This window comes from Heptranchias perlo, chromosome 21 (genome assembly GCF_035084215.1).
Source record: "Heptranchias perlo isolate sHepPer1 chromosome 21, sHepPer1.hap1, whole genome shotgun sequence".
Classification (NCBI taxonomy): Eukaryota; Metazoa; Chordata; class Chondrichthyes; order Hexanchiformes; family Hexanchidae; genus Heptranchias; species Heptranchias perlo.
In genome coordinates this window covers 9,105,320-9,128,005 of record NC_090345.1, presented here as the reverse complement: position 1 = coordinate 9,128,005, position 22,686 = coordinate 9,105,320, and the positions used below count along the sequence as shown (strand labels likewise).

Here is a 22,686-nt window from a genome sequence, read left to right as displayed (position 1 = left end):
CTGGCTGGCCTCCCATCTTCCACCCTCTGCAGACTTGAGCTGATCCAAAACTTAATCCGCACCAAGTCTCGCTCACCCATCACCATGTGCTCACTAACCTACACTGGCTCCTGGTCCACCAACACTTCAATTTTAAAATTCTCATCCCTGTATGGCCTTGCTCCTCCCTATCTCTGGAACTTCCTTCAGCCCTTCAAGAACTCTGCGTTCTTCAACTCTGGACTCGTCCCCCACTCTCCACCCCGCCATTGACGGCCATGCTTTTAACCCTATAGGCCCTAAGCTCTGGAATTCCTTCCCTAAACCTCTCTGCCTTTCCACCTCTCTCTCCTCCTTTAAGACCCTCCTTAAACAGACCTCTCTAACCAAGCTTTTGGTCATCCATCCTAATATCTCCTTCTTTGGCTCAGTGTCAACGTTTGTCTGATTATGTTCACAAGAAGCACCTTGGGACCTTTTTGTACATTAATGGCACTATATAAATGCAAGTTGTTGTATGATAATCAATACTCACCTCCGTTGGGCTAGACATGTTGGGATGGGCCACATACCATTGCCGAAACAGATGATGATGGAGAACTGGCGAATGGCAAAAGAAAGCAGGACGGACAACGAAGGCGCTATAAGGACGCGCTGAAGATTCACTTGTAGCAGTGGAACATAGTCGTTGACTCTTAGGAAATCCTGATCATCAATCGATGGCAATGGCGTGCTGAAGTTTGAGAAAGAGTGAAGGGCTTTGAGCTACAAAAGGTCGTGCAGTGTGGAGGCAAGTCGCAAGACATGGAAGGATGGGTAACATTAGAGGGATCAATGGAAGAACCCCCAGCAATGTGGTTATGTGAGGCTTGTGATAGACAATGTCGCGTGTTGGCCTGCATAGTCATCAATGCACTCATCTACCATGAACTTATGCTCCCTTCATTGTTGGTACTGTCATCCTTGAGTACGTGGGACGCACACTACTACTCTACCACTACTACTACTCATAACTAGATCCAGGAACATCTCTTCCCCTGTAGGAATACAAACATTTTGCTTGAGGGAGGAGTTCTGTGCACATTTTAGGAATTCCATTCCCTTTTCTCTGTTCACTCCATTCCTTTCTCAGTAAGTGGGTAATTAAAATCTCCTAGAACAATAATTTTGAGAATTCCTGCTCTTCTTCCTGATTTGTTGACAGATTTCCTCTTCCGATTCCCTCCCACAATTAGGGGCTCTGTTGTACAACCCCACTAATGTAACAATCGCTTTTTCTAACTATACCAACTCTATCTGAACCTTTTTTTTGTGTACATCAGTCCACAGCGTATATTTCTTCGTCACCGAAATTGCCACTTGCCTAGGTTTTCAGTTGTGATAGTTTGTTGACATGGCAGAGCATTGCTGTCTTGACCTCCCTGTTTAATGGCCGGCAAAGTGGACATCCTGTTGCACAAGATGGGTGCTGTATTTGGAAGTCCACAGCGGCAATGCTCCATGCTTGACAGGAAGTGGTGGTCAGGCTCAATCTTGCCTATAGTATCTGCAGGACATGGGAATAGATTCTGGAGAAGATGACCCACTTTAAGGAATGTGGGAAGTTAAGACCGACCAACAGTGTCTTAAGATGCCATGCCACAAAGTGTTGCTCACCAGCCTGCTATGCAATTACTGCTCACCCACACACAGCTTAGTTATTGCAGCTCATGCATATCCATACCTCAGCAGGACACAGTCATGATGCAGTGTCCTGTTGAAAGCCTTGTCACACTTCTGTCTTCCATGGGCTTAACAGATTCGAACATTGAGGCAGAAAATCAGTTACTTACTGACACTCAAGGCAGGCTTTAGGTTGGGCAGTTATAATCATCAGTACTTAGGCAAATGCATCAGTGTGGTGAAATTGTGCAGCCAAATCCAGTGGGGAAAGCCTCTGCACTGGTTGTGCACTTCTCTCCTGATGCACAGGAATGCTGAATCTGCCTTATTGCCTGCAGAGTTTTGTAATCTCTGCTTTGATTTTTTTAAAATCAAGTGCTCTCATTGCAATGGTTTTAAGTACTAAAACACAAATAGACAGGTTTTGTTGTAAAATAGTCTTGTAATTTAAAGTGCTCAAGCTTGTTTTCATTCATTTTTCATATTTGACTCCAAATATATGTTGATTTTATACAGACAAAATTGTAATTAGGATGTGGGCATTTAAATAGAAAGGTTTGATGTTTTAGACATCAGAGGTGTCCAAGCTCTTTTGTCCTTGAGGCTACATGGAGCTTTGAGGATCACACCATTTCCAATTAATTTACATATGTTGAGTTACTGATACTAATGGATCTCGATGTTCTGATTTAAGATTTATCCACCAAAGTTGCAGCTACTCTAAGAAAAGCACTGTCCAAACCTTCAGGCCCACAAAATTCAGGAAGAACAATCTAGCCAGTAAGAAATAGAAGCACAAATATACCTCAGTTGTCTTTTTCAAGGGATATATATGAACTATGGCTGCAGTTTGGGCATCCCTGCAGTGGAGTATAAATGGTACTACTTTATGCTTAAATGCATATGCTTTGTGAATGATGTATATATGGACTTTCAAAAGGCCCTTGTTAAAGAGCTACATAATAGGCTTGTCAGCAAAATTGACGCCCATGGAATAAAAGGGGCAGTGGCAGCATGGATACGAAATTGGCTATGTGACAGGAAACAGAGAGTAGTGGTGAACGGTTGTTTTTGGACTAGTGGAAGGTGTTACAGTAGTGTTCCCCAGGAGTTGGTACTAGGACCACTGCTGTTTTTTGATATATATTAATGATTTGGACTTGGGTGTATAGGGCACAATTTGAAAATTTGTAGATGACGCAAAGCCTAGCAGTGTAGTAAACAGTGAGGATAGTGATAGACTCCAAGGGGACATAGGCTGGTGGAATGGGTGGACACATGGCAGATAAAGTTTAACACAGAGGAGTGCGAAGTGATACATTTTGGCAGGAAGAACGAGGAGAGGCAATATAAACTAAATGGTACAATTCTAAAGAGGGTGCAGGAACAGAGACCTGGGGGTATATGTGCACAAACCTTTGAAAGTGGCAGGACAGGTTGAAAAAGTGGTTAAAAAAGCATACGGGATTCTGGGCTTTATAAATAGAGGTATAGAGTACAAAAGCAAGGAAGTTATGTTGAACCTTTATAAAACACTGGTTCGGCCACAATTGGAGTATTGTGTTCCAGTTCTGAGCACTGTACTTTAGGAGGGATGTGAAGGCCTTAGAGAGGGTGCAGAAAAGATTTACTAGAATGATTCCAGGGATGAGGGATTTCAGTTACGTGGATAGACTGGAGAAGCTGGGGTTGTTCTCCTTGGAGCAGAGAAGGTTGAGAGGAGATTTGATAGAAGTGTTCAAAACCATGAAGGGTTTAGATAAAGTAAGTAAAGAGAAACTGTTCCCATTTGCCAGAAGGGTCGAGAACCAGAGGTCACAGATCTAAGGTGACTGGCAAAAGAACCAAAAGCGACATGAGGAAAACTTTTTTATGCAGCGAGTAGTTATGATCTGGATTGCGCTACTTGAAAGGGTAGATTCAATCATGGCTTTCAAAAAGGAATTGGATAAATACTTGAAGGGAAAAAATTTGCAAGGCTACGTGGAAAGGGGGGGGGTGGGAATGGGACTAACCGGATTGCACTAACAAAGAGCGGGCATGGGCTCGATGGGCCGAATGGCCTCCTTCTGTGCTGTAACCATTCTATGATTCTATGATTGTTATACATTGGAAAACTAGTATGTTTTCAGAATTGTAAACCTGTTAATTACATTTGCCATTCGTTCCTGTTGTTGAGGTTTTCCTTTCCCCTCTTTCTTTTAATTCTTGACCCCTATCCCTCCTCTCCCTACATCCTCCCCCTGCCCTCATTCCAATTATAAATCATCCTAAGAGTAGATGGGCGTAAATTTTTAAATTTGAAACAAGATTCATTTTAGCATTAGTGAAAAGATTTGTTTTGACCTATACGTGGCTATTTACGGCAAACACACTTCTATGAGAGCAGCTTCTCAAATGCAAAACAAAAGTTTTTGTTTGCTTTAAAAATTGTTTGATTGTAAGATGGACAAATTACTTAGGAGATGGAGCTTTAGAACTTCTGAGTGGTATATATTGTACGTTAAATTATTTTTACCATAGCACTCCATTCATAATTTCACTTAACTACAAGACCACACATTATTTTCCTGTAATGTCACATATTTGTGATCTGTGTTGATCATTTTATTTTGCTACATTCTTTGTTCCATATAAAGTTTATTGCCTTTTAGTAGTATGTTACTAGATTTGCACGGATCAGTCCATTCAAAGATCGGTCTATGGTTTTCCCTGTTCATGCAATGCAATGCCTTTATTGTGTAGGGAAACTGAGGATTACGTGTCCGATGAGATACTGCCAGACTCCAGATAAGGTCCTTTGGGTGCAGTGAGTTTCCGAAGTACAGTAAAAACCAAAAGCACTTTGGGACATCTAGAGGTTGTGAAAGGCGCTATATAAATGCGCCCATATAAAGTTAATTCTTTTTGCGCGTTGGCCTCAGTACCCCTGGGCTAAAGCAGGAGGCAAAAATGCTGCCAACACAGGAGCAGGAGCAGGCCATACGGCCCCTCGAGCCTGCTCCGCCATTCAATAAGATCATGGCTGATCTTCTACCTTTAATTAGATTTTTGAACATTAAGGGAATCAACGGATATGGGGATAGGGTGGGAAAGTGGAGTTGAGGTAGAAGATCAGCCATGATCTTATTGAATGGCGGAGCAGGCTGGAGGCGATGTGTGGCCTACTCCTGCTCCTATTTCTTATGTTCTTGTGTTCTCAACTCCACTTTCCTGCCCTATCGCCATATCCCTTGATTCCCTTAGTGTCCAAAAATCTATCAATCTGAATCTTGAATATATGCAGAACACAAAAAACAGGCAAGGAAAAGAATCCCACTTAAAGATGCTAGAAAATGCACCAAAAAAAATTGATTCTGGAGCCAGTAGGAGGAAATGGAAAGGAATAGTTAAATACATTTGAAGTTTTTATATTAACCTCCTTATTGAACTTTATTTTAAAATCTTGAACAAATAGCAACTGAAGTTAACGAATATAAGATGGGTTACATTGGTGTTCTGTGATCAGCTGGGTTAAATTCATTAGATTTGGTGAAAGACAAACCCTGGTTTACTAATTGAGAATGTTGTATTTGTATCTTCCTTGTGTCTACATGTGAACTTTATACCAGAGCTGATGTAATTAACCAGCATTATATATTAGTCTGTCTATGGATTTGATTTATGACCAGTCTGTTTATTATACTTACTTTTTACTAAGAGCATCCATGCATCATAAAGGAATAGTAGTTACAATTTATGGTATGTTCCCCTTGACCTGACACTCTTAAAACATTTAGGTTCTCGGGTGAAGCCCTCAGCTGTGTACTGTTGAAGTACTCTATTTCTGCTACAGATGTAATTTAGTGAACTATAATCATTTTCAGCCTTATGTAGGAGAATTTGGGTATTGGAACAGAGCAGTGGCCTCACACACACACACACACACACACACACACATTCCATTGGCCTGTTGGATCTTAGATCGGTATTTCCTACTAGTCTGGACCCAAAAGTATGAGAACATGCCCTGAACTATCAACTTTCAATTCTAAAAATTGTTGTGGGGATTAAATGTTCAAATCAAATATTTTGTTTGCTTTTTTTTAAAAACCATATTCTAATAATCCTTTCCATTAAATAGTTTTCTATATTACTCCTATATGCTTCCAGTACTAATCCAAAATGTTGTATTCCTTGTTGCTGGTTCATCCTCTCTCATACCCTTTCAAAATTTTGAACACTTCTATTATATCCCACCATAACCGTTTGTGCTCCTGTGTACTTTTTCAAAATTTTCATTCTAACTATATCCTTTCATCCCTGATATTCGTGGTGGATCTACATTGTACCTTTTCCAAGGCTTCAATATCGTTTCTATAATGCACTGTCCAGCATTGCACACAGTACTCCAGCTGTGGCTTAATCAATATCTTCTACAGCTTCACCATCACCTCCTTGCTTTTGTATTCAATGTTTCTATAGATAAAACTTAGGAATTCCATTAGCTCCTGTAATAGTGTTTTTCCACTTTTAATACTGTTAATAAAGATCTGTGCCTCTGCATCCTTTAACCTCCTTGTTTCTTCACTTCATTGAGAATTTTACCATTTAAAGTATATTACCATTCTCTGTTCTTTTTCTCATGTTGCAGAACTATGAGGCTGATTCTTAGAGTAAGGGATCTGAGTTATGAGGAAAGACAGATGAAGTTTCGGCCTAGAAGGAAGGTACCTGAGAGCTGACCTTATAGAGGCATCTAAGATCATTTAGGGTATCGGAAAATTTAACCTGGAATTTTAGTTTAAATTGTGGATATTGAATAAGTGGACAATGGTTCAAACTAGCAAAAAGTCATTTTAGGATTGATATCGGGAAATTCTTCGCACAAAGAGTGATCAATTTGTGGAACAGACTTCCAGATATATTAGTGGAGGCAAAAACCCTGGAATCATTTAAGAAACAATTGGATGCCACAATGGAAGGACTTTAGAATCTTTCTGGATGGATGAATTAAGATGGGTTGAATGGCTTTCATAATCCGTAATTATCTTGTGAATTGCATTTGCAACATATCTGCTTAATCCCCTAATCTGTCTGTGTCCTGAAATATCTCTCATTGTTCCTCACAATTTGCCACGTCCCCTAATTTGTTGTAGTCAGCAGATTTTTATGATCTCCCCATGCAAACATTCAAATTATTGCATGTATATGAAGGACAAGGGAGGTCCTAACATCGATCACTGGGGAATGCTAATAGCCACATCTTGCCAATCTGAGAGCCATCTATTTGCTCCTACTCGCTGCTTTTATTCCTCCAGGTGTCCCTCTATCCAAGCTGCCTCTTTGCCTTTAACACCTTGGGCCTTAATCTTTGCAACAGATCTCTTATGTAGCATTTGATGCAAAGGTTCTGATAGGATTTTAAACAGTGAATTGCAAAAAACTTGATTTACAAGATATATTGTATGTTACTGATCAACTCCAGTTGAGTTCTAACTCATAATAAATGGCATAGCCAGTTCCGATGTGCAAATGCCTGGTTATAAACTTTTGCACCAATCTTATGAATTATGTATGTGGCTTTTTTTCAAAAATACAAAAAAAAGTGGTTAAGATAAAACTAGGAGGAAGGGCTCCCCAGCCTTAAAAATAACAGTCTAATGAACAAAGCGTTAGTGCATGTATGCAGCGACTCTTATTGCGGTATATATTGTCCATCTCCTACCATTTGTTTCTGAGGAAATATCTTTTAATAATACTTTTCATAGAAATATACTCTAAAGGGAGCACATTTGTGAATAGTATTCCCACAATGAGGGAGGGAAAACCTGGGGAAGGACGGGATCACATAGGGCCATTCTTCGCAACATCTAGCTGTCGGAGACGGAGTAGCAATGGGAGAGGGGATATTTTTGGAATCTTAATCTCAAAAAACCCCCCAGAAAGATGGGAAAACACATGTTTGAGACTTAGTGCATGTGTTGATTCTTTTTGGATGTGGAAAATGTTCATCATGGAAAAATGCAGGCTTAGCCAGGGAAAACCCACAGGTATTAGAACAGTGCGGTTTCCCTGGCCAATAATTGAAACGTTTTCAATATCCATTTTAGGGAGCATTTCAACAGTCTTGTACCGCACGTTGACTAATTGAAAACCCTGAACATCTAGCCTTGATTTTATTTTTACAGCGCTATTTGTAGCTATGCTATAATTTGAAGTTTGCTTTGTTGAGTTTAGAAGCCTCCATCCTTGCACACTCTAGCTTGTTCTCTGTCTTGCTTTCATAGGTTGCAGAAAACCATTTCACGAAGGCAGAATTTCTCATCTCTACAAATGCCTTGCGTAGATTAGGGAGATTTGTTCCAGATTTCAAAAAAAGCCTTTTTTTTTCTGTAACCCCTTTTAAAAATGAAACTATTAAAACAAAGTTATTATTTTGCCATGCTTTTAGCAATGGGAGGGGGGATATTTTTGGAATCTTAATCCGGTACAGGCATGATGGGTCGAATGGCCTCCTTCTGTGCTGTATCATTCTGTGATTTGTGTTTAGCTAGTTTTGTTCAGATGGTGAATGCTCATGACTTCAAAGCCAAAAAAAGATTGAAATGGTGGTTACAAATTTAATGCCAAGATTTCTAAGAGCACCTTGTGCTAGGATTCACTGAGTAGCAGATAACACTGAAATTTATGATCATCTGGTTGGATTCGAAACTGAACCATTTGAGAACTACAACACCAGACTGCGACAACCTGTGTGAACTCAAGAAGTGACAAATACAGTCAACATACAATTCTACTCTTATAGAGGCAGATGTTAGAATGTTGTGTGTTTTTAAAAAAAAAACTCTTGTAATTTGCAACATGATGGCTTTTTTTTATTTGTTCATGGGATGTGGGCGTCGCTGGCTAGGCCAGCATTTATTGCCCATCCCGATTTGCCCTTGAGAAGATGGTGGTGAGCCGCCGCCTTGAACCGCTGCAGTCCGTGTGGTGAAGGTTCTCCCACAGAGCTGTAGGTAGGGAGTACCAGGATTTTGACCCAGCGACGATGAAGGAACGGCGATATATTTCCAAGTCGGGATGGTGTGTGACTTGGAGGGGAACATGCAGGTAGTGGTGTTCCCATGTGCCTGCTGCCCTTGACTTCTAGGTGGTAGAGGTCGCGGATTTGGGAGGTGCTGTCGAAGAAGCCTTGGCGAGTTGCTGCAGTGCATCCTGTAGATGGTACACACTGCGGCCACAGTGTGCCGGTGGTGAAGGGAGTGAATGTTTAGGGTGATGGATGGGGTACCAATCAAGCGGGCTGCTTTGTCCTGGATGGTGTCGAGCTTCTTGAGTGTTGTTGGAGCTGCACTCATCCAGGCAAGTGGAGAGTATGCCATCACACTCCTGACTTGTGCCTTGTAGATGGTGGAAAGGCTTTGGGGAGTCAGGAGGTGATTCACTCACCGCAGAATACCCAGCCACTGACCCGCTGTTGTAGCCACAGTATTTATATGGCTGGTCCAGTTAAGTTTCTGGTCAATGGTGACCCCCAGGATGTTGATGGTGGGGGATTCGGCAATGGTTAGACTCTCTCTTGTTGGAGATGGTCATTGCCTGGCACTTGTCTGGCGTGAATGTTACTTGCCACTTATCAGCCCAAGCCTGGATGTTGTCCAGGTCTTGCTGCATGCGGGCACGGGCTGCTTCATTATCTGAGGGGATGCGAATGGAACTGAACACTGTGCGATCATCAGTGAATATCCCCATTTGTGACATTATGATGGAAAGAAGGTCATTAATGAAGCAGCTGAAAATGGTTGGGCCAAGGACACTGCCCTGAGGAACTCCTGCAGCAATGTCCTGGGGCTGAGATGATTGGCCTCCAACAACCACTACTATCTTCCTTTGTGCTCGGTATGACTCCAGCCACTGGAAATTTTTCCCCCTGATTCCCATTGACTTCAATTTTACTAGGGCTCCTTGGTGCCACACTCAGTCAAATTCTGCCATGATGTCAAGGGCAGTCACTCTCCCCTCACCTCTGGAATTCAGCTCTTTTGTCCATGTTTGGACCAAGGCTGTAATGAGGTCTGGAGTTGAGTGGTCCTGGCGAAACCCAAACTGAGCATTGGTGAGCAGGTTATTGGTGAGTAAGTGCCGCTTGATAGCACTGTTGACGACACCTTCCACCACTTTGCTGATGATTGAGAGTAGACTGATGGGGCGGTAATTGGCCGGATTGGATTTGTCCTGCTTTTTGTGGACAGGAGATACCTGGGCAATTTTCCACATTGTCTGGTAGATGCCAGTGTTGTAGCTGTACTGGAACAGTTTGGCTAGAGGCGCGGCTAGTTCTGGAGCACAAGTCTTCAACACTACAGCCGGGATGTTGTCGGGACCCATAGCCTTTGTTGTATCCAGTGCACTCAGCCATTTCTTGATATCACGTGGAGTGAATCGAATTGGTTGAAGACTGGCTTCTGTGATGGTGGGAATATCGGGAGGAGGCAGAGATGGATCATCCACCCGGCACTTTTGGCTGAAGATGGTTGTTAATGCTTCAGCCTTCTCTTTTGCACTCACGTGCAGGACTCTGCCATCATTAAGGATGGGGATGTCCACAGAGCCTCCTCCTCCCATTAGTTGTTTGATTGTCCACCACCATTCATAACTCGATATGGCAGGACTGCAGAGCTTTGATTTGATCCGTTGGTTGTGGAATCGCTTAGCTCTGTCTATAGCATGTTGCTTCCGCTGTTTAGCATGCATGTAGTCCTGTGTTGTAGCTTCACCAGGTTGGCACTTCATTTTTAGGTACGCCTGATGCTGCTCCTGGCATGCTCTTTTACACTCCTCATTGAACCAGGGTTGATCTCCTGGCTTGTTGGTAATGGTAGAGTGAGGAATATGTCAGGCCATGAGGTTACAGATTGTGCTGGAATACAATTCTGCTGCTGCTGTAACGGATAATGGTATATTGGGGCGAGGCAACAAAATACATTTTTAAGGTCCTAGGTGGGTTCTTTTGAAATTTTTAATGCCTATAAAAAGGAAGACTTGCAATAATATAGTGCCATATCACATCTCTTTACAATGGCATGGGATCAATATCCACCCGAACCAGTCAATACTGCATTTGAGTGTCAACTTAAGTTATGTGCTGAAGCCAAGGAGTAGGACACTCTTCCAAGTCAAAAGGTTGTGGGTTGAACAGTGCCATCACTGAACCATGTTGACATTTACATCTTTTGTCATAATATAAATCCATTGAGTTTTGTACACAGCGAGTAAAAGCTGATCAATCGTTTGTTTCTGGTGCCGAATGGCTCACGTTTCAGTCAGTAAGTTTGCCTGCCAGAACAAAGGAGCAAAAGCTGGAGAAGACAAGGAGACAAACAATTTTTCTAACACCTGTAGATCCAAAGGTTGTGTAATATGTGGCCAATGTTTAAAATACGGTTAGTGGATGCATCCTGTCCAAGTAAGTTATGTATTTAATATGATAAAGCTGACTTTTATGCAAAGTCTGTGGTGGAGTTTTTTATTGTTTCATGCCACCTTTTTTCTTCTGTGTGCATTTCAGCATTTTCACTTTTTTGTTTGGACTCATCTTTGTGACAATTGTATTTGAATTTTTACAGCATTTAATGTTGACCAAAAATAAAATTGCAACTTGCCCTGTACCCCTAAATCTGAAACCTGTTTAATAATTTTTGAATTAAATGCCACTTGCTTTTCTCCTCTTAGCAATGGTGCTCACTGCTGAACAGTCAATGGAGTGTAACCACTTTCCTCTGAGTGCAGTACCAATGAAGTGTATGTGCAGTAGGGAGCTGAGCAAATAGCAGTGACGAATTTGGGTAATGCTACATTAAATGACTGTGAATGGAACATGTTGCCGTTGTTTATTTCCAGACCATAATTCAATAGTGGTCAAAATAAACATGACTGGAAAGCTGAACATGTGCTGAAAAATAACCCATGGATATGGTGCCCTCTCTTGCTAGGTGATTTAAAATTGTTCATTGAGGCTGCCGTGAGTTAGAGATGAGTGAGTTGGAAGGTAGTTCCACATTGACTTTTCTAATAGCTTAATTTTGTTCTGACAATTTATACGGGTCTAACTTGACCTCCTATGACAAATTGCTCTGCCTCATCATTTCAGTAATTTTGATTGTGTGACTGGAATTTTTTTCCTAAAACACATTTGCATCTGAAGTAGGTTATATGTGAGCTGAAGAAAGTTTGAATAAACAGCTTTTAAAATTAAGGTTGTGAAACAAATTTGATGTTTTTTTTTGCAATGTTGTATTTGGAGGCATTGCTGTAGTATAAGTAAGGCAACATACATTTCTCCAGTACCAGACAGCACCACCTTGTGAAATGTGTCTGTTTTCTGTAAGTGTCAGTGGTGGGAAGGGCCCTTCTCATCACCAGCCAAGCAAGGTCTTGGTGCTTGTTTGAAAGCTCTGGCGATGAGGCGTTCTGCCAAATGACATTGACAGTCTGCTCGGGGAACCAACCGACAGGATCCACCATCTCCTTTTCCCGCAGGGTCTCGAGGACGTTACGTGCGGACCACTTGCTGATCGCCTTGTGGTCAAAGGTGTTTTCCTGCACAAACCTTTCCACGAAGGACAGGTGGGGCGGAACGGTCCAACTGGACGGAGCGTTCCGTGGCAGCGTGGCCAGGCCCATCCTTCTCAACACCGGGGACAGGTAGAACCTCAGCACGTAGTTACACTTTGTGTTTGCGTACTGAGGGTCTATGCACAGCTTGATGCAGCCGCACACAAAGGTGGCCATCAGGATGAGGGCCACGTTGGGCACGCCTTTCCCCCTTTTCTCTGGAGATTTGTACATCGTGACCCTGCGGACACGGTCCATTTTTGATCTCCAGACAAAGTGGAAGATGGCTCGGGTGACTGTCGCGGCGCAGGAGCGAGGTATGGGCCAGACCTGCGCCACGTACAGCAACACCGAGAGCACCTCGCACCTGATGACCAGGTTCTTGCCCACGATCGAGAGGGATCGTTGATGCCACAGTCCCAGTTTCTGCTTAACCTTGGAGATACGCTCCTCCCAGTTTTTGGTGCACGCCCCGGCCCCCCCGAACCAGATCCCCAGCACCTTCAGGTAATCCGACCTGACGGTGAAGGGGACAAAGGATCGGTCGGTCCAGTTCCCAAAGAACATGGCCTCGCTCTTGCTACGATTTACCCTGGCCCCCGAGGCCAGTTCGAAACGGTCGCAGATGCTCATCAATCTGCGGACCGACAGCTGATCCGAGCAAAAGACGGCGACGTCATCCATGTACAGGGAGGCCTTGACCTGAGTGCCTCCGCTGCCTGGGATCGTCACCCCTCTTATGCCCGCATCCCTCCTGATGGACTCGGCAAAGGGTTCGATGCAACACACGAACAAGACGGAGGAGAGAGGACAGCCCTGCCTGACTCCAGATTTGATCGGAAAGCTTTCTGATTCCCACCCGTTGATTGAAACTGCGCTACTGATGTTTGTGTAGAGCAGTTGGATCCAATTGCGGATTCCCTCCCCAAACCCCATTTTGGAGAGCACGTCCATCATGTACGTGTGGGATATTCTGTCAAAGGCCTTCTCCTGGTCCAGGCTGATCAGGCAGGTGTTCACCCCCCTGTCCTGTACGTAGGCAATCGTATCCCTGAGTAGCGCCAGGCTATCAGAGATCTTCCTGCCGGGTACGGTGCAGGTCTGATCGGGGTGGATCACCACCTCCAGGGCTGACTTGACCCGATTGGCGATGACCTTGGACAGAATTTTGTAGTCCACGTTAAGTAGTGAGATGGGTCGCCAATTTTTGATTTCTTCCCTCTCCCCCTTCCGTTTGTAGATGAGGGTGATGATGCCTTTCCTCATGGAGTCTGACATGCTGCCTGCCAGAAGCATACCCCCGTACACTTCCAGCAGGTCTGGGCCTATCCAGTCCCACAGAGCCGAGTACAACTCCATCGGTAAGCCGTCGCTTCCGGGAGTCTTACTCTTCTCGAAGGATCGGACGGCCTTTGTCAGTTCGTCCAGAGTTAGCGGGTGATCCAGACTCTCCCGCTTGCTGTCGTAAGTGTCAGTGGTGCCCAAGGTGAATAGGAGTTCAGCCACCTGAATGTTCCAGCAGTGCAATTTTCACATTGGTGGCCTATAGGATTGCCCCTTATAATCACTGTTCAGAATGGTAAAGTAGCATTACCATATATCACATAGTCCTAATGGGCCAAAATTGGAACTCAGGCAATTGCAGTGTTTCTGCAGCGTAAGTGAGTATTCAGCTGTTTCAGCATTTTCGAAACAAGATTTGAAATGTGAATATTTTAAATTGGTAGAGCTGGTGATACCAATAGAAATAGTTTTGAGATTAATTGGGTGAATTGATGTCCATTGCCAATGACAAAATATGGGTAATTGTCAAGTGTTTGCAAAGTTCAGTTCAAATTTTGTTGGGGCAATATTTTTATATCAAGCAGTGGATAAATGCATTGGAGTTTTGTGGACCTATATTTCTTGATTCTGAGTAGCAACTGGTGAATGTCTCGTTTAAACGTGTAATTTATTTAAATATTACATGCAAAAATACACATTTAAAATCTATAAAAATGTTGCCGAAACTTGAAAAGTGTCTTGCTCACAACATTGCCACTGCTGTGCCTGAAAGATTAGAAATCTTTAAAGAAGAAAAGTTTATACGACTGGAATAAGGTTGGGCTTTTATGGCTAGCTGCTGGCACAAAGTTAGCCAGTAAGCTGACTGCTCCAATTTACAGTGGTCAACTCAATTGACTGTTTATTCATAGCTGACTGGCCAGCTTTGGCCTTGTGCAGGAAGCCAGCCTGAAGGGTGATGTAAAAAATCTGGCCAGCAAGTCACATTTAAAGAGATGCGGGCGCTTGAAAGTGCGATATTGCATATGGGGACAAATATTATTTCAGGCTTTACAAAGTTTCAGAATAACTTTGAAATATTTGCCAGTGTTTGTCAAGGCTGGGGGATGGGGGAGGGTGAGAAAAGAGACACCAATCAAAAATTAAGGGCAAGGAATCCCAGTATGATGGCACAAAACAGAGTCTGTGGACATATAATGGAGTGATACAACACCCAACCCACTGTTTGATGCTGGCAAAATGGATGTGTGATATGGTTCCCCTTTTTGACACTTCAGGGCAACCTCCCCAGAAGACAGTGGTGTACCATTTTTGGCAGCAGCTGGTGACCAGGCTCAACGCTGCATACACTGTCTGCAAAACATGGGAACAGATGCGCAAGAAGATGGCACACTTAAAGAAATCTGGCAAAGGTAAGACTACCCGACTGTACCATGTATCGGGTAGATGGCCCAAAATTGCATGGCACAAAATATTGCCTGTTCCATATTTATTGCTTGCCCTTGTTGGGCCCTCACACAAACTTGCAGCTATTTTATTGCATTTAATGCATATGCATACCTCATTAGGGCACATCTTCAAGATGTAAAGTACAATTGAAAGCCTTGTTACACTTGCAGCTTCCAAGGTCAGAACATCTCAGATTGTTGTAAAACACTGAAACGCATGATATGTTGTCACTTATCAACATTTAAGATTGGCGTGCAAGTTGTGGATATGTTTGTCATTGTGCATGTGCTCCTTCAACTTCTAGCATTTCAAGACTACCTTTCCGTTTGTACAAGATAGCATATGGACCTAATATTTCAGTGTACCTAGAGAAAAGACCACAGTGCATCAAAAATGCCTCTGATCTTGTGGGCCTCTTCCTCTGATGATAAGTAGCTTTCTCCCAGGGGCACTCGCTGCAAGTGGCAGCCTACTCCACAAGGACTAGACCATGTTTATCTATCAAGTTGTTACATAGAATTACATTACATAGAATTTACATCATAGAAAGAGGCTATTCGGCCCAACTGGTCTATGCTGATATGTTGGCCAGTTTCAGCTCTCACAACAGGAGCACTTTTTACTTTTTCCAAAACCAATACCAGCTCCAGCACCCCGCTATTCTCCCCAAAATACAATGTAATCGGAACCCATTTAAACAGGTTTCTCCCCATCAGTTTCCCCGTGCACGCATCTCCTATTCCATAACATCCTCCATGACAACAGATAATAGCATATCTTTTGGGAGCAAGACCTGAGCCTTCCATGAACAAGAAAGAACTGATGGAAGGCAAGAAGGATAATTGCTGAAAGTTCTACCTGCAGCAGAATCAAATAGGGCTAGGGCAACAAATGTACCTCGGACAACTAGACTTCAACAAATTCTAACTGGTCTTAATGGATGAGTGCTGTGACACTGCAGCCACAAAGGCATAACATTGCGCACATTCTGGTCATAGTTCTGCCTCTCGCCCTTAGGATGGTGATCTGGGAGGCTACCAAGACGATGACTAGCCTAACCATCCACTAGATCTTACCATATGTGTACATGGTCAACAGTAAAAGGGTGCCCTGAAGCCTGTAAAGTCTCACTGTGCTTGTTTCAGGTGTTCAGAAGATGCAGATCTGGTGCAAGGACCCTTACACAAATGTGAACAAAGTAACTATGGGACATTTGAACAAACTGAACAAGTGATGCATGGGCTGTACATGGAGATGTGGGCCCCCTTTCTACAGGCCTATCTCTGCAGGCTGTCAAGACTAGGTGCTCGTGAAATGAATTGAGCATTTTAGCACTGTTGTTTGCAACTGCAAGTGCCACATAGTGTAACCTGTAAAAATATCATTATCATTATCAAAGATAGTGCCTAAGCTTTACTGAATTCAATTAAAGCCTTTTAAAAACACCACTCTCTCTTCACCAACCCCACCCCCCCCACCCCCGCCAAAGAACCTGGGAAATGAAACCAAAAAAAAAAACATTTCTGATCTAGTGGTGGATCTTATGTATTTATTGCCCCTTTTTTAAAAAAAATGACTTTCAGGCGATAGAACCATAGAATGTTAATGCCGTCAAGTCTGCAGCGGTTTTCATCGCATCTGTCACAGTCCCATGTTCTCACCTGCTTGTTTCCTGTACTCTTTATATTCCTCTTGTTCAAGAAATTATCTAAGTTCCCTTTTAAAGGAATTCACAGACATTGCTTCAACAGTGGTTTGTGGCAGTGTTTCACATTCTAACCATCTTCTCTATAAAGCATTTTTTTTTCTAACCTGGCATTCATTTTTTTGTTGTGATGATCTTAAATTTGTGCCCCCTCGTTGCTGACTTGTCAACTAATGAAAACAATCTATCACTATTTACCTTCTCACAACCCTCGGTAATTTTGAAGACTCATCAGGTCTAGTGAAAAAGCCCTAAGTTTTGAAGTCACTCTTCATTTTTGGTAGCATCCTGGTGAACCTACACTGCACCTTTTCCATTGCTTCTATATCCTTCCTCTAACAGATGCCTAAAATTATACACAATACTTCAACTGCTGCATAACTAAGGTCTTGCACATGTTCAACATTATCTCTTTGGTTTTATATTCTATGCCTCTTGATACAAAACAACAGATTATGTTTGGTTTTTTTCTTGGCCTTATTTACTTGTGCTTCCACCCTTTATGATCTGTGTATCTACACACCAAGGTCTCTCTGTTCCCCTACGCCATTTAAGGTGTATTTCCTTACCTTAAATTCTTACCATTTTAGGTATATTTTGTTTCCCCATTCTTATTTCCAAAATGCATTACTTCACATTTTTTTGACATTGAACTGCATTTGTCACCTATATCTACGTCTTTAACTATCATCGTCACAATTTAACCATACCTCCAATTTGGTGTTAACAGCAAATGTTGATATTGCTTTCTCAATTCCTACATCTGGATCATTTATCTATATAGTAAATGAGAGCAGTTGACTACAGACCCCTGTGGAACACTTGCCACATCTTTCCAGTCCAAGAAACTTCATTTTACCTACATCCTTTGCTTTGTTTTTGACCCTCCAACCATCTTGAGGTGACCACACTCACCTTAGTTCCATGTTCCATTATCTTTATCATAGGGCCTACATGTTGTTTCTTAACCAATGCTTTTTGAAAATCCATAGGAAGCACATCCACTGCATTTCCTTTATCCATCCTCTGTTACTTCTTCTATAAGGTTGGCCAAGCATGACCTGTCTTTTAGAAATCCAGACTGGCCCTAATTAACTCATGTTTCTTCAAGTGCTTAGTGATTTCATCCTATATTCTAGATTCTAGTAGTTTGCCAACAACTGAAGCAAAACTAACTGGCCTATAATTTCCTGACTTGCCCTTTTTTAAAGTCACATTTGCCATCCTCCTGTTCTCAAACAATTTTCCTTTCCACATAATTTTGAAATGTTATTGTAGTTCTCACTTTTTTTCTTGGTTTACATCGGAAGATCCTGAAGTAAGCCATCAGATCCCCATGATTTGTCCCTCTCAAATTGAATAACCTCTTTAGTACCATTTCTCTTTAAATAGTAACTGCTACTAAATGCTCTTCAACCTCTGGTGGTTCTACAATCCCAATATCCACCTCCTCTGTGAAAATTAAGGCAAAGTACATATTTAGTATTTGTCACTCCCTCACTCTGCATTTACCTCCTTCATTTCTTAGTATCTCTATCCCTATCTTGCTGCTAATATACCTTTTTGTTTTATGCTAATTTTCTATCATGCTCCCTCTTAGGTTTACTAATCTCCCTTTTTGTAGCTTTCCTATGTATTCTTTATATTCATCCTGTCCTGTAAGTGCAAATGCTTTTTTTAGTTTCAAATTTGATCTCATTTCCCTAGTTATCCATGGGATACTGACCTTTTGATATACTCCCTTTCTATTACTTGAATAAACATGGTTTCCATTCCCTGTTTAGATAATTCCCATTGCTGATTTACAGTTTTGTTTGCCAACTTTTCTTTCCATTTAATGAGGGCAATGTTTTTTTTAAATCTTTGCTATAATTTGTTTCTTCAATCAAGTATCCTTGCCCTTGATTTTTTTTTTGTTTTTCCTTTTCCCTTTCTATTCTTATCTAATTATACTGTAGTCTCCTACTTGCTCTGCTTCATTACTTAGAACCAGGTCAAGTGGTCTTTGTTGAATTAGAAACATACTGACTGAGAAAATAGTCCCAAATACCCTGCATAAAGAATCCTCCTCTTATTTCAATGTAAACATTCTCCCTATCCCAGTCTATTTTTGGATAATTAAAATCTCCTGCAATTATAATTCTACTGTTATCATAATCCACTAATTTGTCTACAAATGTTATCCTCAATTTCCCCTCCATTCTTCAGCATCTTATTATGTACTCACAGTAGGAATATTGGAATTGCTAGATGACAAAAGACCAAGGTCCATTTAGTTTGTCTTCTACCATCCTGGTAGTTGCATGATATAATGATATTGGAATTAACCTCTATCAATTAGTCTACAACAGGTCCAGACATGAGGTGAGGAAAACCCCATTGGTGGAGAGCTTTTGGAACCATTGGTCCAAAGTCACATGATCCTCCCAAGCTTGCTATACTTACCATATGTCAAGTCTTAATTTACTCATACCCTGTTTCCCAAAATATTAGTTTCTGAAAGAAAACTATCTGATTATGAAGGGTTTTGATAGAATAAATAAGGAGAAACTGTTTCCATTCGGTAACCAGAGGATACAGATTTAAGATAATTGGCAAAAGAACTAGAAGGGAGATGAGGAGAATTTTTTTTTAATGCAGCAAAAAATTCTCTGGAATGCACTGCCTGAAAAGGTAGTGGAAGTAGTAACTTTCAAAAGGGAATTGGGTATATACTTGAAAAGGAAAAATTTTCAGGGTTATGGGGAAAGAGCAAGGCAGTGGGACTAGTTGGATAGCTCTTTCAAAGAGCTGGCACAGGCAGTATGGGCTAAATGGCCTCCTTCTGTGCTGTATGATTCTATGATCATTTGCATTTGAATGAATCAATGCCATGTGCTTCCTCTCTCTCCCCTGTAGTGTGACTGATCACTTGTTATTCCTTAGCTCAATCTAAAGGGATTCTTTTTGGGCTAACTATTTAAATTTTCATGCTCCAGTGCTATGATGTGTCTAATTAGCACCTCCTCTCCTTCCTTTCTTTCTTCCCTATCAGCCGTGAACTTTTATACTCAATTATTGCCAGTTCTGATCCAACTATAGCCATGGTTCAATTATTGCCCCACTCCAGGACTTGTGTACATAATCTGTGCAGAGATTTCAGTGCAGTACAGAGGGTATAATGCACTGTTGGAGGTGCTGTCTTTCAGATGAGATGTTAAACCAAGGCCATGTCTGCATACTTGGATGGACGTAAAAAAACCCATGGCATTATTCAAAGAAGAGCAGTGGGGTTCTCCTGGTGTTCTGGCCAACATTTATTCTTCAACCAACAACAGCAAAAGAAATTAACTGGTCATTTATCTTGTTGTTTTTGGGACCTTACTGTCTGCAAATTGACTGCTGCATTTGCTTACTAAACAACAGTGACTACACTTCAAAAGTAATTAATTGATTTAAAAATATTTTAGTACGTCCCGCCAACGTGAAAGGCACTATATAAATGCAAATTCTTCCTTTTATAACTTTCAACTCCTTTACCTCTTTATTATCTATACATCTAAAGCTTATTTTCTCCTACTCTCTTGGTTTCCTCCTATTCTGGTATGTTGGTTAAAACCATCTCCCACAGCTCTAGCCACCCTTCACCCTTGAGGATATTAGACCCATCTCTGTTTAGGTGTATGCAATTACGTCAGTACTTTTCACTCCTTCCCAGTACCACATGAATCTGAACCCTTCCCTCCCACACTATACCTCTTGCTATTAATTTTGGTATTCCTGTACTGGTTGATGCATGGCACTGGTGGTAATCCTGAGATTGTTGCCTTTTAATGTCCTGCTTCTAAACTACTGGAAGCCTCTTTGCAAGATCCGAGTCTTATTCTTCACTATGTCGACATAAATCCTGAGCTTGTGTAGCATCTTGGAGGCAACACAACATATGGTTGCAGAGGTGACTCTTTACTCACACTATTGATTCTCTTGCTCCCACTGTGCTCTTGCAGTTAACGCATCTTCTTCCCCCTTCCCTTATCTGAGTAATCACTTGTTGCTTGTGAGTTCCCTCCCATGTTGGTCTCCTCATCTGTGTTATAGTTATCCAGCATTGTATGCCTATTGGACAGCTACAGATCACCAAGAGTATCATCAACTGCCTCTGCTCAGGTCTTCCTTTCCTGCCAGCAGATGGTCACCCATTGTCCTTCACTGTGCCTCGCTTTTCCCCTCTCGTTGTGGGGTGACCATGTCCTCCAATTTCATATAGTCTCCAGTTCTTCCTGAAACTCAGTAACTTTGAGTTCTAGGGAATCCACCTGGAGGCACTTCTTACACTTGTGTTTGTCCTGGACACTTGTAGTTTCCAGAAACACCCACATCATGCGAGTTTTGCATAATAATAAATTTCCACTGTTTTGCCATAATAAATGGACTACATATGACTCCAGCTCTAAACTACGTGGTTGACACACTCATCACTAAAGCTACTCCATTGTACAAACAATCACTACAAAGCAGAAGACTCACTAACATCATCTCATTAGAAATTCTTCTTGGGATGGTAATAAATGTGGCCTTGCTAGCGTTGTTCACAGAATAATAAAAAGCCATAGAAAGCATACAGCGTAAATTCATCGGGATACTATCATGGATGAAAAACTATACTTGAGACTTGAGATACTCGGACTACTTCCTTTGGAGCGGAGAAGGTTCTGATAGGGTGAATAAGGAAAGACTATTTTCTCCGGTTGAGGAGTTGGTGACAAATGGTCATCAATTTAAAATTGTCACTAGAGAATGGGGAGAGAGTCTAGGAGAAATTCCTTAATGTAGAGGATTGTTAGAACATGGACTGTTTTTCTACAGGGAGTAGTCAAAGTATTGATCATTACATCTTTTAACAAAAGAGTAGATAAACATTGGAAGCAAAGAATGATAACGGGACTATGGAGAAAGCAGGACAGTTGTTTTAGTTTTGGATTGGCTTAGAAAAAAGCCAACGCAGATCCACTGAGTCAAATGACCTCCTCTGTGCTGTAAACTTCTATTAGGGACATAGGAACAGGAGTAGGCCATTCAGCCCTTTGAGCCTGTTCTGCCATTCTATTAAATCATGGCTAATCTGTACTTCATTTACCTGCCTTTTCTCCATATCCCTTACGGATCAAAAATCTATCAGTCTCAGTCTTGAAAATTTCAATTGACCCAGCATGCACAGCCTTTTGGGGGAAAGAGTTCCAGATTTGCACTACCCTTTGTGTGAAAAAATGCTTCCTGATTTCACTCCTAACTGGCCTAGTTCTAATTTTAAGATTGTGCCCCCTTTTTTCGATTCCCATACCAAAGGAAATAGTTTCTCTGTATCTACCATATCAAATCCCATTATCATTTTAAACATCTCAATAATATCACCCTCAACCTTCTAAACTCAAGGGAATACCAACCAAGTTTATGCAACCTCTCCTCATAAATTAGATCTTTTTAGCCCCTGTATTTTTCTGGTGAATCTATGCTGTACCCCCTCCAAGGTATATCCTTCCTGATGTGCAGTGCTCCAGATAGTGTCCATCCAAGGCTCTCTACAGCTGAAGCATCACTGTCTCAGTTTTGTACTCCAACCATCTTGGGATAAAGGCCAACAATCCATTAGCCTTTTTGATTACTTTTGCACTAGCTTTTAGTGATTTATGTACATGGGACACCTAAATCCCATTGCTCCTCTACCACTCTTAGACTTTCACCATTAAGAATATATTGCGATTTGTCTTTGTCGGATCCAAAATGGATGTCCTCACATTGATCTCCATCTGCCATAGTTTTGCCCACTCACTTATGTCTATGTCCCTTTGTAACTTCCTGCTCCTATCTGCACAACTTACCATGCCTCCTAGTGTCATCTGAAATCTTGGACATACAACTATCTATTCCTTCATACATCATTAATATATGGTGAAAAGCTGAGGCCCCAGCACAGATCCTTGGGGAACACCACTTGTCACATGCCACCAATCAGCGAATGTTCTCTTCATCCC

General features: G+C 41.8%; 1 protein-coding gene across 5 annotated transcripts in view; it reads left to right on the top strand.

Annotated features, from left to right (window-relative positions):
• LOC137339956 (metal transporter CNNM2-like) overlaps window positions 1-22,686 on the top strand; it is a 190,561-nt gene that overhangs the window by 102,762 nt on the left and 65,113 nt on the right. For 3 of the 5 annotated variants that reach the window (XM_068002062.1, XM_068002061.1, XM_068002065.1), the window contains exon 2: window positions 14,799-14,933. The exons of the other annotated variants lie outside the window; for them this stretch is intronic. In XM_068002062.1, the coding sequence (XP_067858163.1) occupies window positions 14,799-14,933 (135 nt within the window). The remainder of the gene's footprint in view (window positions 1-14,798; window positions 14,934-22,686) is intronic. 5 annotated transcript variants of the gene reach the window in all.